This window comes from Curcuma longa, chromosome 11 (assembly GCF_044706935.1).
Source record: "Curcuma longa cultivar G26 ecotype Majalengka, Jawa Barat chromosome 11, ITB_CL_G26_1.1, whole genome shotgun sequence".
Classification (NCBI taxonomy): domain Eukaryota; kingdom Viridiplantae; phylum Streptophyta; class Magnoliopsida; order Zingiberales; family Zingiberaceae; genus Curcuma; species Curcuma longa.
This window is the reverse complement of record NC_133871.1, coordinates 8,061,368-8,078,251: the sequence shown is the minus strand read 5'-3', so window position 1 is coordinate 8,078,251 and position 16,884 is coordinate 8,061,368. Positions and strand designations below refer to the sequence as shown.

General features: G+C 35.8%; 1 protein-coding gene across 1 annotated transcript; it reads right to left on the bottom strand.

The window, feature by feature from the left end:
- Window positions 1-2,406: 2,406 nt before the first annotated feature.
- On the bottom strand, window positions 2,407-16,360 carry LOC141838465 (uncharacterized). The gene is made up of 20 exons (XM_074725951.1): window positions 15,016-16,360; window positions 14,646-14,849; window positions 10,001-10,105; window positions 9,835-9,900; window positions 9,589-9,753; window positions 8,821-8,895; window positions 8,586-8,740; window positions 8,255-8,390; window positions 8,091-8,160; window positions 7,868-7,995; window positions 7,734-7,790; window positions 6,178-6,363; window positions 5,947-6,039; window positions 5,020-5,105; window positions 4,866-4,932; window positions 4,681-4,747; window positions 4,450-4,586; window positions 3,396-3,487; window positions 3,218-3,284; window positions 2,407-2,945 (listed from the first exon to the last, which is right to left on the bottom strand). Exons 1-20 carry the CDS (start codon window positions 16,255-16,257, stop codon window positions 2,781-2,783), a joined length of 3,363 nt encoding a protein of 1,120 aa, XP_074582052.1. The 5' UTR covers window positions 16,258-16,360; the 3' UTR covers window positions 2,407-2,780.
- Window positions 16,361-16,884: the final 524 nt, after the last annotated feature.

Here is a 16,884-nt window from a genome sequence, read left to right as displayed (position 1 = left end):
ACCCTAAAGAATTGGCATATCGAACATTCGAAGCGATTCCAACATTGTGAGTTACTACGACAGGGGCAATGTTCCTCCCATCGTTGATCTCTGAACAATCACTTTGAGAACTCTCGACTAGTAGCATTCCACAAGTTTCTTCTTGATGATCGTGTTCCACTGAGACATGATAAGTTCCTGACTTATCGGTCACTGCTTCACTCGTATAAGTCACTTCGCCAGTCGTAAAATTTTTGCATTCTAGCTTCACTTTTGCACCTATTAATTATATTCCAAATAATATATATATAATTAAAAATTAAATAAAAGAACTAATTTATTTATTCATTTAATTTAGTAAAGTAATTAAATTGGATTAATATGAGATTTAAATATCCTTAATTATATAAACACAATATATATAATTTTACCTTCAACGTATGTGGTTGCGGTGGTTTCAAAACCGGCACGACAAGTATCACAATACACACGTCCTTCTATGATGATGGCCGGCGAAGAAGCAACCTTGCCGGCGAAGCTAAGGAAGGTCAAGGAGAGGCACAAGGTAGCAAGTGCAAGGGAACGAATTGCCATTTTGAGTAAATTAAACTTGTCAATTGATGAAGTTGTCAAGTTTGTATCCCCTTAAATACTAATGTTTTTCGTATCTTTACGTGGTGGTGCACGTTTCTCTTAACGAATGAAGGGTGACTTTCACTATGAACCAATGAATAGGAGATTATGTAGGTGTACCACTCGTATACTCTTTTGTTTATATATAGTTTGAGCTAAAATTAACCATTTTATTGTGGTTAACAATATGATCATTAACTACAATTTTATTGTTGTTTTATGTCCTATAAACAATATTTTCTAACTTTAACCCTTGTAAATACTTCTAATGGAAATTAAAATATTTTATTCTCTAATGTTAAACTATATAAAATAAAAAGATATATTTTTATCATTTTATTTGCTTATAAATTAAAGATTTATTCTAACAAAAAAAAATATCATTAAGTTCATATTTGTGGTCATAAATTTATGCCTTATAAAAAAGATTTTCTAATATTAACCATTATAAATACAAGATTTTCTTCGTTCTTTGATAAATTAATTTAGCTTCTAAATATTATCACCAAACCAAATGAAAATTAAAACCCATTATTCTCTAATTAATGTTAAACGATATAAATTAAAGATATTTTTTAATATTTTTTTTGCCTACAAAAATATCATTATGAAAATATATGGAAATTTATATTACATTAATTTAATTACATGATCAAGATCAAGAAACAGTGTATTAGAAAATAAAAATTTAAACCATATAGATATTCCCGATTTATAAACTTTCGTGGGAACCCCAGAGATGTGACTACTGGGATTATCATTTTTTTTTAGAAAATATAAATTTAAACCATATAGATATTCCTCTATTTAAAGAGAAGGGAAATGAAACCTAGAAGTTTAAGCTGATTTCATTAATTAGTAGCTTTTTAGAAAAAAAAATATAAACCATGGGAGTAAAATACAATTTTTTTTATTTACAATATTTTTTTAGGTCGACCGGTTTGACCGTTAGAACGACCGAGCGATGGATCACTCCGCCGGTTCAATCTAGACCCGGTTCGAGAAACGTTGCTGTGAATTAGACAGATGGCCGCATGTTGGCCGGAGACTTGCGTCATGGACGCAACGTCGGAGTTTGGTGGAGGAGGAGTTGGAGGTGGAGGTGGAGGTGGAGGTGGAGGTGGAGGAGGATGGTGAGGAGCGTACGTAAACGTGGTCTACTTCCTCAGTCGCGGCGACGGCCGGATCGAGCACCCGCATCTTCTCCAAATCCGTCGTCTCCGGCGAGATCGCATTTATCTTCGCGGTAAGGCATTGCTTAATTAATCTGGGCGTTACATAGTTCTTTCTTTCTTTCTTTTCTGAGTTTGTGCTGCGATGTCGACGGCTGGAACAGATGTGAAGAGATGGCTGTCGGAGTTCAGAGGGAAGGACATGCCGGAATCCTTCCTCAAAGGCTCCGAGATTCCGAGCCTCACACTCGCAGAGGTGGCCTCGCCGCCGTCGGGGAAGCCGACGACCGCTGCCGGCGCTGAGGATCTGCAGGTGGAGCTGTGGGAGGAGCAGGTGTCTCGTCTCCTAAGCCACCGCCGGCGGACGAGAGATCGGAAGTATCAGGCATTGTCTACGTCGAGAACGGAGATAGTACGAACATAGGCGGCGGCAGTAAGAACTCCGGCAGCAAGTCTAGCAACGTCGCGAGTGCTGCGTGAACCTGTTTAAAAGAATATAAAAGCAAATTATAAGTACGCCAATTTTGTATTCTAACGTGAACCTGTTTAATTTAGTAGGCATTGATGCACCAATTTTATACGCTAATATATGCTTTGTTGACATGTCATGACAAGTGTCTCATTGGCTACAAACGATGATATTATCACACGCTCAGCATTCACATTGAGGGGGGGAAATATACATGTGGGCAAGGACTCCCATTATAACCAAAAAATAAAAATAAAAATAAAAAATATCCATCAAAATACAATCTTTCTCAACCCTCCACAATCTACACCGCGGACTCAAATAAATATGTGATGACCGTCACTTTGTACACCAATCCCACCAAAATTACAAAATTCTCTTGCGAACGAAAAGCAACTCAACCAACAAGACGCCCATATTTTAATAAACTCGACGAGTGGGGCACAGAATACTATGAGATAGCGAAAATGTTGCAGACTAGGGAAACCACATGCGGACCAGAAGAAAGAAGAGATACAGGCAGTGACTTAAGAAGATAATACAGATTGCAAGGCGAGTTGTTGCTGAGGCTGCAGGGTGGACCAGGTTGAGGCAAGAACAGCAGGTGGCAGTGTCTGTTGAATTTGTCTCAAGAGACTGATGATTCTACTAACAGTCTGTTCCGTAGCCAGATCCTTCCCTCCGCACAGGACCTAGACAAACAAAAGAAAACATTTCCATGTCAGGAATTGAACCAATTGCCACCAAATGCAGGAAAAACCAAACGAAATCTGAATGATCCTAGTTCAGCTACAGAGCTTGTGGTTTTGTGGCTGCATGCTGTAAGTTGTGTTTGGTAGTGGAACGGATGGATTATGCTGGGGGAATGAGAATGAATAGTACGTGAATAGGAAAACAGAGTATAATTGTAGTGTCCAACCTCAACTAGATTAGACTGTTATCAACCAGAAATTGACGTACTCACCTCTGCAAACACAGCAACTATTTTTGGAATTTGCTGATTGTTTGGACCCAAAAGTTCCCTATCTGACCTGTTAACAAAATCTATGGGTCAATTTTCAATGTCATATACCTATCAGAAGGAATGGAGAAACATAGAATCTTAATATATTTCCAGTCACAATTCATGATGTGCTAACTACCTTTCGACCATTGAACAAAGTTGTTCGTGAACAATTTTGGCCTCAATTAAATCATTCTTTATTGGCAAGCAACCCAACCAAGCTGGGACGACCTGGCAAGTATGCAGCAAAAGTAGCATGTAGAAAATGTTGTCATTTCAACAAATCCATTCAAAAAAAGAGAGTAGCACAAGTCAGATGATTATAAGATGTTGCCAACTTGGGAAATGATCATAATGTGACTGCAAATTGTAAAATCTAGACAACATAAAAGGACATGGAAAATGACTAATATACCCTTTGAATGCAAAGGGTATGCATATTCTGGACAATATAATTTTGATGGAAACAACAAAATGGAATCAAATAGCTATACAAGATTATAATTCTACAGTGTGATAATTCCTATAAAATAGTATCAATTTCAAATCTAAAACTGAATAGATCACATATCAAAGTATATATAACCAGCATGATTTCTAGCATAGACATGAATGTCCATGCAACCCTCAACTGTAACTGAAGTCAGTCAATAAATCTCACTTTGATCGAACCCAAAAAAAAATCTGCTTCATTAATATTCTGCAGTACAAGAAAAATGAAGGGCAAAAGAACAGAAAAAAGTAACAACATTGTCTTAAGAAAAGGCAAATTGAAAACCAACAATGTTGTAATAAGCAAGCTTTCAGAAAAATAAGCTTAAAGGTTCAAACAATATTTATAATTCTCCTGCGAATTCAATCTAAGATGGCACCTGTTTGGCATCAGGAAATGTTAATGATTAAAATAGATGAGATGCAACACGCAGAAAACCGAAATAAAGCAAACGCATAATATGTCCTTATCTAACCTAAATAATATCATCCATTAGCAACCAAAAAGTTCATAATTTGGGATGCTTTAGCTTATTACAATTACCAAATGCCAGAACACAAAAAAAGAAGAAAGGCAACACAATTATAAAGAAAAGAAAACTGAAATATTTTGCCAAGTCTGGAAACAGCAAAATTGGCAATCATAAAGCACATAAAACACACAAAAAAAAATTGTAAAGAAATATGAGCAATAACAATACCTTAGCTGCATCAATACCATCACGATGGAATTGGCATATTTTGCCAAGTGCTGAAACAGCATTGTCATACGCCATTACATTTTCTGGTTGCAATGCATCAGGATATCCAATCACATTATTCAAACTAGAGAGAGCCTCTGCGTACAAAAAGAAATATCGGATAAAATTGTTATTAGCAGCAGCATTGAGGCTTTAACTTGAATGTAAAAAACATCTTATATGTAAAGCTACCTCCAACCAAAGGCCGAAACACAGAACCGCCAAATTCAGCACAAACACCAACACCATAAACAGCAGCCTGGAAATGATTACTTAGAAATAACAACCATTTTCCATTGAAGTTATATGCATATGTGCTGAATGGATAGCAAGAGCACAAGTACATATGATAGGAAAGAGGAAGGATCAGTCCTCACCTGCCTAACATCTGCATTATCATCATTACATGCTTCTAAAAGGAAAGGAAGGTAGGTATCATAATATCTGTCAAATTGGAAAACAGAAATATTGGATACTTGTGTTGTTGTACATAAACAAGCATGACAACAATAAATTGACTGACAATCATACCTAAGAGCGGCTTCCTGGCATTGTTCTGCAACATCATCAAAGATGCAAATGGCAATCCTTCTCTCCTCAGGTGTTTTATCCTTCCCCTGCACAAAAGACAATGGAAGAAAATGCTAAACTAGAAGTTTGTGAAAGTAAATGAATTGGTATGCAGAACAGAGGAATTAGTTGCTACTAGTCCAAGAGCATCATAAAACAAAGCAAGAGAGATAAGGAAACTGTAGTATGAAATTGAAAATAAAAGAAATTACACCTAATGAGCAAGAACAACATGCAAGTAGAAAAATTAGCATAAGAAAACTTATGTTGACGGTCCAAAATCATCATAAAACAAAAAAAATAAAGGTTTAACTGTAAGAATGAAGTCATATCAAAATAAACCTTCTAATGAACAACAATGATGTGCATAGAGGTGTATCTATGACAAAGAAATATCAGTATCAGTAAAACTCAACAGAGATTTAGTTCAAACAAGGGGAACGAACATTAGTAGACAGCATAGAAGTTGATCCCAGATTCCAAGGTATTTAGCAACCATCAGTTTGCAAAAACTTCACCATTCATAGGATAATACAATATTAATTCATGGATCAAAAATTAGGATAAGATAAATTTTTCCACAATTGTATTAGAAAAACATATTAGTCCCAAAAAAGCTTCAGTTTGTCTTACTGTTCAATGTCTTGGTGATTCCAATATATATACACACACACACACACACTTCATTTCTACTTCAACTAGCTCATGATGTTTATCAGGAAAATTCAATTAATGAAGGAAAAATGCATAGCATCTGGAGCAAAAGATTACAACAGAAAAATATTTTCAAAATCCAACTACCTTCAAAATCAAAAAATGGTGATCAAAAGCAAACTGTTGTAATCAACAAAGATATTGGAGTAATAGGCAAGAGTGTGTCGAACATACCAGCATCGGAGTAATATAAAGAGAGAGCTCATCAAAGAACGGAAGGAAAGACGCCTTGAAGGTCTTAATTAGAGTTCCAAGGCAATCCCCGATCTGAATTGGATTAACCAGAGAAGCTGATAAATATTCAATAAATTGATTTCACAGGTTACTTAATAATGTGTCACTTTCAATCAAAAGGATATTGTACAAATTCATAAAAAGTGACAATTTTCAGTCTACATTAATAACCTGATCAAAGACTTCTTCCTCCTGTTCATTTTCTTCCTTGAGGATTTCCTCTTCCTCTGCATCAAAATCCTCAGCTTTGGTCCTTTCTGCCCTTTCCTTTTTCCTAGCTGCACTTGCAGTTATCACATGTTTTATCTGTTCAACTATGCTTCTGACCTGGTCTTCACTAAGAAGTGATCCACTTAGCTGCATAGAAGTGAAAAAAAAAATTGAACAACTCAGATGTAGCATGTCAATTATATGTACAAAAAAGGAAATCTGGCGAGGTTTTAACAAACAAACATAAGCAGTATTTAGGCAAGTCAACAAATATTGTATATACATAATGAAGGCAAATGTGCAGCAAATTATTAAAATATATATAATAATAATTATACTCAAATTTATGAAAATAAAAGGTCCATAATAATTAATTAAACTTATCATACGTAATGCTTGTCAAACTCCCAATACACTTTTCATTGAGGAATCTCTTCCCTTCATATCCAGTTGATTCTTTGTATTAATAATCAAGTAAACTTAGATCAATGGTCTTCTGGTTATCTAGTCTTTCAACTTGAGATGGAAAAAATCTAATCATGATATTGTTAATATACAGTTCGTACATGTCATCCATTTTCTGCAAGAAAATGGATGACATCCAGAACTAGGATGAGAGAGAGAGAGAGAGAGAGAAGAGAGAGAGGAAATTCAGATATTCATATGTTTCATGTTTGAGATATAGCATTTTTCAACTCTCCTCTCGTCCACGACCTTTTTTTTTAAAGCCATGCGGAAGTTTCTAAAGTTCATTCCAAAATGAGGTTTTTGTATTTTGTCTTACCAACCCTTTGCCAAGGATGGCATCATGATTTTGAAAGTTGAAAATGACAAGAAGAGACATCACAATCCTACATCCTTTGCTAAATAGCATATTGACAAAAACCTAAATCCAAGTAAATAAAATTAACAAGTGTCTCTCTAATAAATCTGGAAGTATAAAATAATATACACAGTAGAAAACCAATCAGAAAACTAAAAGATGTCCTTTCAGCTGTTATTCTCCTTATAAACATCAGTAAGTTGAACTAATGATGCTGCTAGTTATAATACTGCAAGTTGACTAATGAGTTAGGAAAAAACAAAAGACTCTACAATTCATGCTTATGTGGAATGATCATGGTTATAAATAACAATACTTATAAATGGCAATAAAAAACACAGATTTTATTCATCTGAATGTGGAGAAAATACTAGTTTTTTCCTTTTTAGGCGTTTGTCCTATTAAAGAGATGCCATCTACTAAAAGCAAGGCAGGGTTTAATAAAACAATTCTATAATGCCCCTCCTACTGGAATTCATTGTGAAATATTGGTTTGTCACATTGAAGTTTATGAGTGTCCCCATTTTGCTTGTATTCATGACTAAAAGCAAGGCAGGGCTTATAAAGGCTTTGTATATAGTGTTCCTGAATGTCTTGTAAAGCTAGTCGTGAATCTTGATGTGATATTCCAAGCAGACTACTATTCCTTGTCCATAGAATAAATGATAATAAAGTCCTTGCTACAAGGACGTACCTGCATGCACTCATTCAGTGAATCAAGCATGCTAGCACAGATTTCTGTTTCTGGTTCCTGCAATAAGAGAATCACAGTAATAAATATCAATAACCACATACATTAAAAGATCAAGACCATTGCCTTAGAATAACCTTCTGCAATGCTTCAACAAGAGCTGGAATTATGTAGTCTGATAATTGCTTAATATATGATTCATCACGACCTTGAGCTTGCCCCTTTTCAACTGCTAGTTTTGCAGATCGTAGTAATTCCGGCATAGCTAGAAACAAGAAAGTATACATATAACTCTATTTTAACCTACACCAAACACACACACACACACACACACACACACACACACACACACAACGATACCTGCAACAGCAGCCTTCCTTACTTCTTCATGGAAATAGAATTTAAGTAGAGGTACCAATGTTGGGGCAACCTACAATTAATTTGCATTGTATAAAATTAGCTCTCAAGAAATGCAATTCCATATCATTTTTTATAAGAAACGATAAATGATGATCAAAATTGACCTGATCAATCCATGGATAGAAGCCCTCTTTTAGCTCGTCAGCATAGCAACAAAGCATGTTACAAGCAGTGGCTTTCTCCTCCAACACACTTGTCCGAATTCCTATCCTTTTATCTCCAAGAGTAATGGTCTCAACACTGCAACAAATGCAGCATTAAGAGTAATTGAAGTATATGAATGCAGCATGCTGTCAAAAATATCCTATCTGCTTCATGGAGCAGAGTACATTTCATCCTTCGCATACCAAAATTTGCAAAAGCTTAGTAGATCAAGTGACCAATAAGCATGCATGAGAGAGCATGATAAATAAAATGTTTTTGAGTGAATCAAACCTTTCATCATCTGAATCGTCTATGTCATCATCTGAGCCTGCAGATGTGATAGTTACATCTGGTTTCAGTTGGGCAGATTGAAGCAATGGAGGCATAACAACATTCATGTATGGTAGAAAATCCTGCCCTAGACATTTGCATAACCTGGCCCATGCCTATCATAAGAAATTGAAAATTAAAAGTTAGCTATAGCAATATCATTTCCTGACATTGATTTATACAAACTCATATACACCTGAAGCATATAGCTCGTAGTAGGGTCATCTGTCTCCACTTGTGATCCTTGCAGTGCCAGCAACACTTCCATTACCTAGCATAACAATAATCAGTAAATATAAAAAATTGTAGTGAGAAATAAAAAATTTATATGAAATTTCTTCATTATAAACTGCAGATAAACAAATACCAAAATTATAAAAAGCATATGAAAGAGATATATCCATATTTTGACAAAAATAATATGGATAAAATATGCATATAACACTAAATAAAATTGTTTATTGTGATCGTGAATGTGTTTACGTTCTGATTGTATACTTTGTTGCATAGATATATGTTAGTCATTTGTAATGTTTATATCAAATTAACAATTATTTTAATATTTTTGAATTTCAAGCACATGCCCTAACATAACGAGTGTGTGCTATAAGCTGACCGCCTGCCATCTGAAAATGTCTTTAGGACCTTGTATTTACATGCCTACATGCATATGTAAAAATATGTGGGCATACATTCATAAAATTGAAACTATTTGCAGTGAAATTCTGTTATCATTTTTAAAAATATATAAAGTTATATATACATATATATAATGGCCCCACCCCTTAACTTTTTCATTCACTCAGAGCAGAAGCTCTATTTCTCATATTAAAAATCAATAGTGGGGTATAATAGCTTACTGTAAAGAATAGGCTTATAATCCTCTTTACGGTAGAATCATTCACCTTTGCTGTTCACTAAATATCAAAAAACTTTCAAAATGGATAATTAAATGTGATTGTACCTGTTTAGCATCATCCCTGAACTTCTCCTTGCCCACTGCCATTCCCACCAAACTTATGCACTCCATTGATTTTGCACGAAGCATCCTGTTTGATTTGTTAGTTGCATTCATCAATATGGCTTTGAGGTAAGGCATAACAGCATCGTAGTACTTCTGAAATTGTTCCTGCATTGTGAATTACCAATTGAATTAGTGTGGTCAAAGCAATATGTTAAACAGCTTCACGAAAGTGGCTATGATAGATACTTGTGATGAATCTGCAACTGAAGCTAAAGCTGTTAAAGCTCCTTCTTGAACCATCTGCTTCCCATTCTGAACAAACCAATTGCATTCACATTTATACACAAATTACCAACCAAGAACTAAGCAGACACACAAAGTGTACGAGATCACTGGAAAATTGGCATGATACCTGTAGCAGAACAAGTAACTTTCCTACAATTCCATCTAGGTAAGGTGTCAAAATATCAGGAGTGCAATTTTCACAGAAATTTAGAACAGCTGAAGCTGCATGAGCCTGCAAATTAATATATACTAATTGAGAATGAAGGATTAAAATATTTTTTTAGAAAAAAAAGCATGTAATCCAAAAAATAATTGATAATGAATCTTGGATATTTAGCAAATAAGTGTAGAACTTTAGAGACCCATCTACCTATTACATGAAAGACAAAATGCCAAGCAATAATCAGTAAGAAACAGCAGGCAAATTCCAATCATAACATTAAAATATAAACTGCTAATTATGCCATCAAGCAGAACTTATAAAATAATACACAAGTAAGCAGTAAATAATGGAAAATCAATGGGTAAAGCACAAGATTCAAAATCTCAAGTTGTGCCGAAGTTTTGATCTTTGACTGAAACGATACTGTTTCGGTATCATACTGATGTTTCAATGGATGATGTCAGTAATGAATTAAAGTTGAAGAAGTAAGGAGATGAAACATTGGAAGAAGACATTATCTGTATCGAGCATGGTTTTAAATCTGGTACCATGTCGAGGTGAAAGAGTCAAAATATATCGTTCCGGTAAATTACTAATACTTGATACCACTCAGCACAGACAATGTCTCCTTCATCTATTTCATCTCCTTCCTTCTTTAACCTTCAATTTGTCATCGACATCATGCATTGAAGCGTCGACAAGATACCGAAACATCTTTTCAATCAAAAACCGAAACTACGGCATAACTCAAGATTTTAAACCTTAATGCCGAGTGACATCGAGTTTTAGTGATTTACCATAACGATACATTTCGACCATTTTGCCCATACAGTACGAGCTTCCAAACCATAGATAAGTATAACTCATGGCTAAATATGGTAGCAAATTACAATTAGAAATATATTATATATCTGCTCCAAAATAATATCATTTGTTTGTTATATAATAAATTGAAAATGACAATTACATATTTATTAAACATTAAATAAACACATAAGATGATATTAGTTGTAGTAATATTCTAAATTCATTAATCACATTAATAATCTGATAATTTAAAAAATATTAAGATTCATAATTAAACTTTATAATATCATTGGTATTATAATATAAATTAATAGTTAAATACTTAAATGTATTACAACTAGTAATTGTATCTGAAATTAACATTTCTTTTTTTATTTTCATGTTTAAATTTTTCCATTGTAAAAACTATTATCTTCATTTCCATTTATAACAATCCTGCCGGCATGAGTTGATGGTATTAGTTTTTGGGGCCAACTGATTACTGATCCCATTATTGATTATGTGGACCATGTTGCCTATCCTATTTCCAAAAAATAAAAAAAAAAAAAAAGGGGGGGGGGGGGGGGGGGGGGGGGGGGGGGGGGGGGGGGGGATGGAAAAATAGGAAATCCTTAAGTAGAATCAACTTACAAAATAAAGTTCATAGCTTTTACTATGTTTCAATGTTTAGGACAACCAGAACCGACTTTAACATTGGCCATGACTTGTAAAAAAAGGATAAAACTGCATGATAAATTGACATGTTAAGCTAATACCAGCATGCTGCATGCTAGATGGTGGTTGAACAATACCGCAAGAACCATGTGTTTCTGTAATTTTTGGGATAATTTTAATTTAACTAATTATACAAAGTGTTTTTTCATAGAAAATAAGTTAAATACCGGAAGAAGCCTACTCTTAGCTAGCATGGCCTTAAAATCATCGCGAATGGTTAAATAGAAAAATCAAAGAAAAAAAGAAGACTTGCATTTTGTTGGAATCAGATAGTTATACATGCTACATACACATAGTTATGTTAAATATTTCCCAAAGCCAACCTAAGTTTGTCTGGCTGCTTTGGCCTATGCTTGGAAATTAAATGAGATGAAAAATGCTACTCATTATTCTACCCAGAGTGACAAGCACTGAAAAGTTGTCATTCACATGCAATATTATTCATGGTAATGCTGTGCTGACTGATGAAAGTATAAAAGAATTAAAGTTGGAGCTTTAATTCAGGAGAAAAACTTTGGAAACTAGATATATGCGTCATAGTTTCAATAATGAGAGAAGAATAAGGGAACAATTAATATGGATGGGCATACAATTCTTGAAACTAAATTTGAATCCATTATTCAAGGAGATATTGTTGATGTCACTAATAGGATAAGATAATGGATAGTTGAAATGGAGAATATTCTGAGTCAGCAGGTCTAGAATTGATGTGTGCTCCTTCAGCTAGAAGAAAATTTTTATGAGATTGTGGAGTGGCCATAATACTTTATTGATCAGCATGTTGAGATATTAGCAACCATGTCCAGAAGGTGACAATCCTAAGAGTGCAAGGATAATAGAAAGCATAAAATAAAATAGGAATTAGGCAATAGCTCCAATAGATGATAAAATGAGAGCAAATAGTTTCAAACGGTATAAACATGATCAAAACAATTAATAGATTGCATAGTTACAAAAAATGAAGAATTAAGTAGAGTAGATACTGCAATGACAAAGGGACCAAAGTAATCAATGTAAACTGTAATTAATAGTATTTAATCTATTAAAATATGATTTAATTTGCAAATTAGATAATGCAAATGAGGAAAAGGAATCAACTTGAAATTCAGATCATAGTTGATTTTTATAATTATTCTATTTTAGATGTCAAAAGTTTAGTATATTATAATTTAGTAGGAATTTAATGGAGTTAATTGTATTTCCAGATTTACCATATATGTTTTCTAGTTTAGTTAGGGTTAAAGTCTATAAAAGTATTTTCTTCAGTATAATGATCATCTTTCAAGTAAAACAAAAAAAAACCCTTAGTTAATGATAGTTATCCATATGCTTCATCATTATTGTTCCAATTATCTATGCAACTTTAGGGTTCAATTTGGCTTTGCATTATTAGATATCAACATTCACCTACTTCTGTTAGATGAAGCAATCTCCAATTTTGTCGTTTGTGTTGCAGACTTGCTCATCCATCAAGGCTCTAGCAACACACTACATCATGAACCTTTTCAAATCGACCACCCTAAGCGCGGCAAATTTTTACATTATTGTCAACTGATTCTTGCAACAAACACCTTGCCCCCTCCGTCACTTGATGCTTTACTTATCCTTGCTTAAATCTACGTCGCCTTTAACTTATGGTTTTTCTTCTTTTCTCCTATCTAGCCCCTCACGTTAACCCTATCTAGCAAAGGATATATTTGGGAATAACCTCAAATTTAACAAATGAATCAAGTGAAGTCTAATTTATTTTGAAAACAGCCATAGATTCTTTTGCTCCTCAAATTGCAACCAATTTTTGTGTGATATTTTGATCCAACTAATCCATAGTGGGTCAATTGAATTTTTCGATCATGGATCAGTGGGATTATTCAGTACTTCAGACTTGCAGAAACTACATTTGAAGTCTTTCGAACAACATATAAGATAATTATTTTCTAAATAAAAATATGTTTAATAGTCATTAAGCAACATGTCCCATGCATTTCAATAATCACCATCATTTCCTCTTGCGTAAGGGCTCTTCAAGATTTAAAAATGAAAGAAAACAGAGTATTTCAATATTGCATATTTCTCAAATTGCATTTATTTATTTGGTTTAATTTATATAAAATTTTATTTAATCAACCAACTTTGATTGCAATTTTGATAGCTAAATCCACAGTACTACATTAACTAACTTGAACCCCAATATTAAACTTCTCAACTATGGTAGTATTAAATGACTCCAACACTAGACACAGATTCAACTTGTCTTTCAGAAAAATGCAAACAAAATTAGCAAGAAATTCAAAGGACAGTCCCATACATGCATTGGCATATTTAGAATTCTAGTCAGAAACCATGGAAATCAAAGTTCTTTTCTATGACTAGAAACACAATAATGATCCCAACTTGAGCTATTAGTTTGCTTAGGCACTAGTATCCAGACGTACAGTGTATCATGACATGATACTTCTATCATCACTATGCATACACTCTAGAACTTAAGAATTTCATTTCAATAGTATAGGGCTAGACGGGCCAAAACTCACTTCAAAGCAACCAACAATAATTAAATGCAGATCAATCAGAAATAGGACACCAATCATTTACAGCTTAATGCATGAAGAATACTAATATTAATTTGGGAGACCATAAGATCAAAGTCCATCAAGCTGAACTGCAAGATAAAAATCAATTTTCAGAAAAAAATTAGGCCTTGTAACATATAACTAACCCCTAAATTGCTTTACATGTTGGGAAAAAAACTCATTAAAAGTTTTAGCAGAATCCCTTCCATCAACATCCAGACATCCTAGTGAATATTTTTTTAGTAGCTAACTAATTTATTGAGATAAACATGAGTGGATTTATCACAGACTAATGCATAGCTGAACTACTTAAAGACATCAACAAAAGATGGAAAACAGGGGACAATTTTTTTCTGCTCACATACTGAAATATATAATGAGATCATGAGATGAATTTATCATGACATACCACAAAGAAACTCATCTGTGCACATAATTTCTTTTTCTAGTTCAACTATGATTGAAAGGAGAAAACACAAGCTTAAATTAGAAAGTTTAATACTCTCCAAAATACTTGCCTGCACACGAGGATTCTGAAAATCATCCATTGCTGATGCCAATGCCGGAAGCACCCTCTGATGATACTGGGTTTGCAGATCTGGCCCCAAATCAGTGGACAACTGTCCAATAGCATTAATTGCTGCCCAACGAACACGAGGATGGGGATCTTGAAAGGAGCATAGGACCATGGTCACCACTTGCTCCAGATTTTTTAACATCACCTGCACAGTACAGAAATAAAGTCAACTTCAGAACGTGTACACAATTGTTATAACAGTGTGTTGACAAAATGCACTGCTTGAACAACACTTTAAAAGACTTTTGAAATAAAACAACATTTATGTCTCAACAAAGAGCAGATAAATCAAATAAAGGTCATGGAACAACCTTTGAACAACCCTCAGCTATTTGTGCAAGGGCGATAAGGGCAGCATGGTGTTTCTGCCACTCAGGCGCAGCCAGGAAAGCTGGTAACAGCTCAGAGGCTACCGGAACGATTGTGTTTCCACCAACTGCTATTGCAAGACGGTCAAGACACTCCTGCGCAACACCATAGTTGCTAGTTTCCCCAGCATCTTCATCCTGAACCTCAGCAGTGTACCAAGCAGGATCATCCTCTAAATCAAGCAGCATCTTCATGAGCACAGCAAAGAGTCTGCTAAGAAACTGAGGGAGCTTCCGCATCATCCCAGGGGCACGCTCCCTCGCTTCAGCAAGGGTGATGATAAACTCAATAGCCAAGTGTCGTGTACCCTCCTCGAGTCCATCTGCCTCAGCAATCTGCATCATGGCTCCAACAACATCACCAATCTGACGACGAAGGAACCGTGGCTCTGCACCTGCAAGTTCGACAAGGAGCTCGAGGGCCTCCTGAGCGGTAGCTTCGTTACCAGAGTTGAGAGACTCGGTAAGGGTTCGCATCATGGCAGGGAGGAGGTCAGCTAGGCGGTTACGATCGGCAGCAGACTCCAAGGAAGTGACAAGGTTGACGGCGGCAGACAATGCAGCGACGCGAACATCTGGAGAGGAAGGGTGGGAAAGGGCGGCGAGAAGGAGAGTGTGCAGGGTGGGGAGGTGAGAGCCGATGAAGGAGGCGTCGTCAGCGAGGACATAAGCGATCTGGGCGAAGATGAGGAGGGCAGACTCCTGTAGGCGAGGAGGGGTGTCGGAGGCAGAGACAGCGTGAAAAAGGAACGGGAGAAGATCAGGCCAAGCAGAGTCCGGGAGGAGGGAGACGGCGAGGGCGGAGATGGCGTCGGCCACCTTCTTGGCAGTGGAGCGGTCGGGCTCCTGGTGGAGGACGGCGAGGAGGAGGGACTTGAGCGAGGCCTGGGAGGCGGGAGAGAGGCGGGGCCAGAACGGCGCGTCGGAGTCGCGGTGGGTGAGGAGCTTGCGGAGCAGGACGGCGGACATGGCGCGGGAGTCAAGGGCGGGGGAGGCGTGGAGGACGGCAGCGAGCTTGAGGGCGAGGGCGTCCGGGTGGAGGTCGCGGCAGAGGTTGAAGAGCGACTCAGCGTGGGAGCGCTGCTCGTTCGCCGCGGACATCAACTGACCGATCAATGACTCGAAGGGGCCGGACTCCGCCGAGCCAAGAATCACGGCGATCTGCTGCTGCTGCTGCTGATCCATTCTTCTTCTTCTTCTGCCTTCTCCGAAAGTTGACGGTGCCGAAGGGACGAAAAGGAAGAAGAAGAAGGAAGTTTGGGGGTGGGGGTGGCGATGGCGAGCGGGGAAATGATACTCGCTTTCTTTCTCACAGGAATTGCGAGCTTGTCTCGACCCTTTTATCGTTAGGGTTTTCGAGAACCAGTAAAATTAGTGGGTTGACAACAACCGGGTTCACAGTAATTCGAGGCTAATCGTGGGCCGGAACTTCCAGAAGTTTAAGAATCAGTTTCAGAATTTTTTTTTTTTTCCTTTCTATTATATTTTCGTAATTTCCAAAAATCTAGGGCTGTACATATAATATTAACTTCAACAAATCATAACTAATTTTAATAATTTAATTTTTATTTTAAAAAAATAAAATATATAAGTGATGTATTTAAATTTTTATTAAATAAATTATAATAAATATTTTAAAATTTAAATAATATATTTTAAATTTTAAATGCCTTGTTAAAAAGAGTCATAACTCGCACTTAATAATAAGAAGAGTAATTATATTAATTAAATTAAATCATCATTTTTTATCAGTTAATTTAAATTATAATATACATTATATTTTAAAATTAATATTTGAGTAAAATTTTTTTT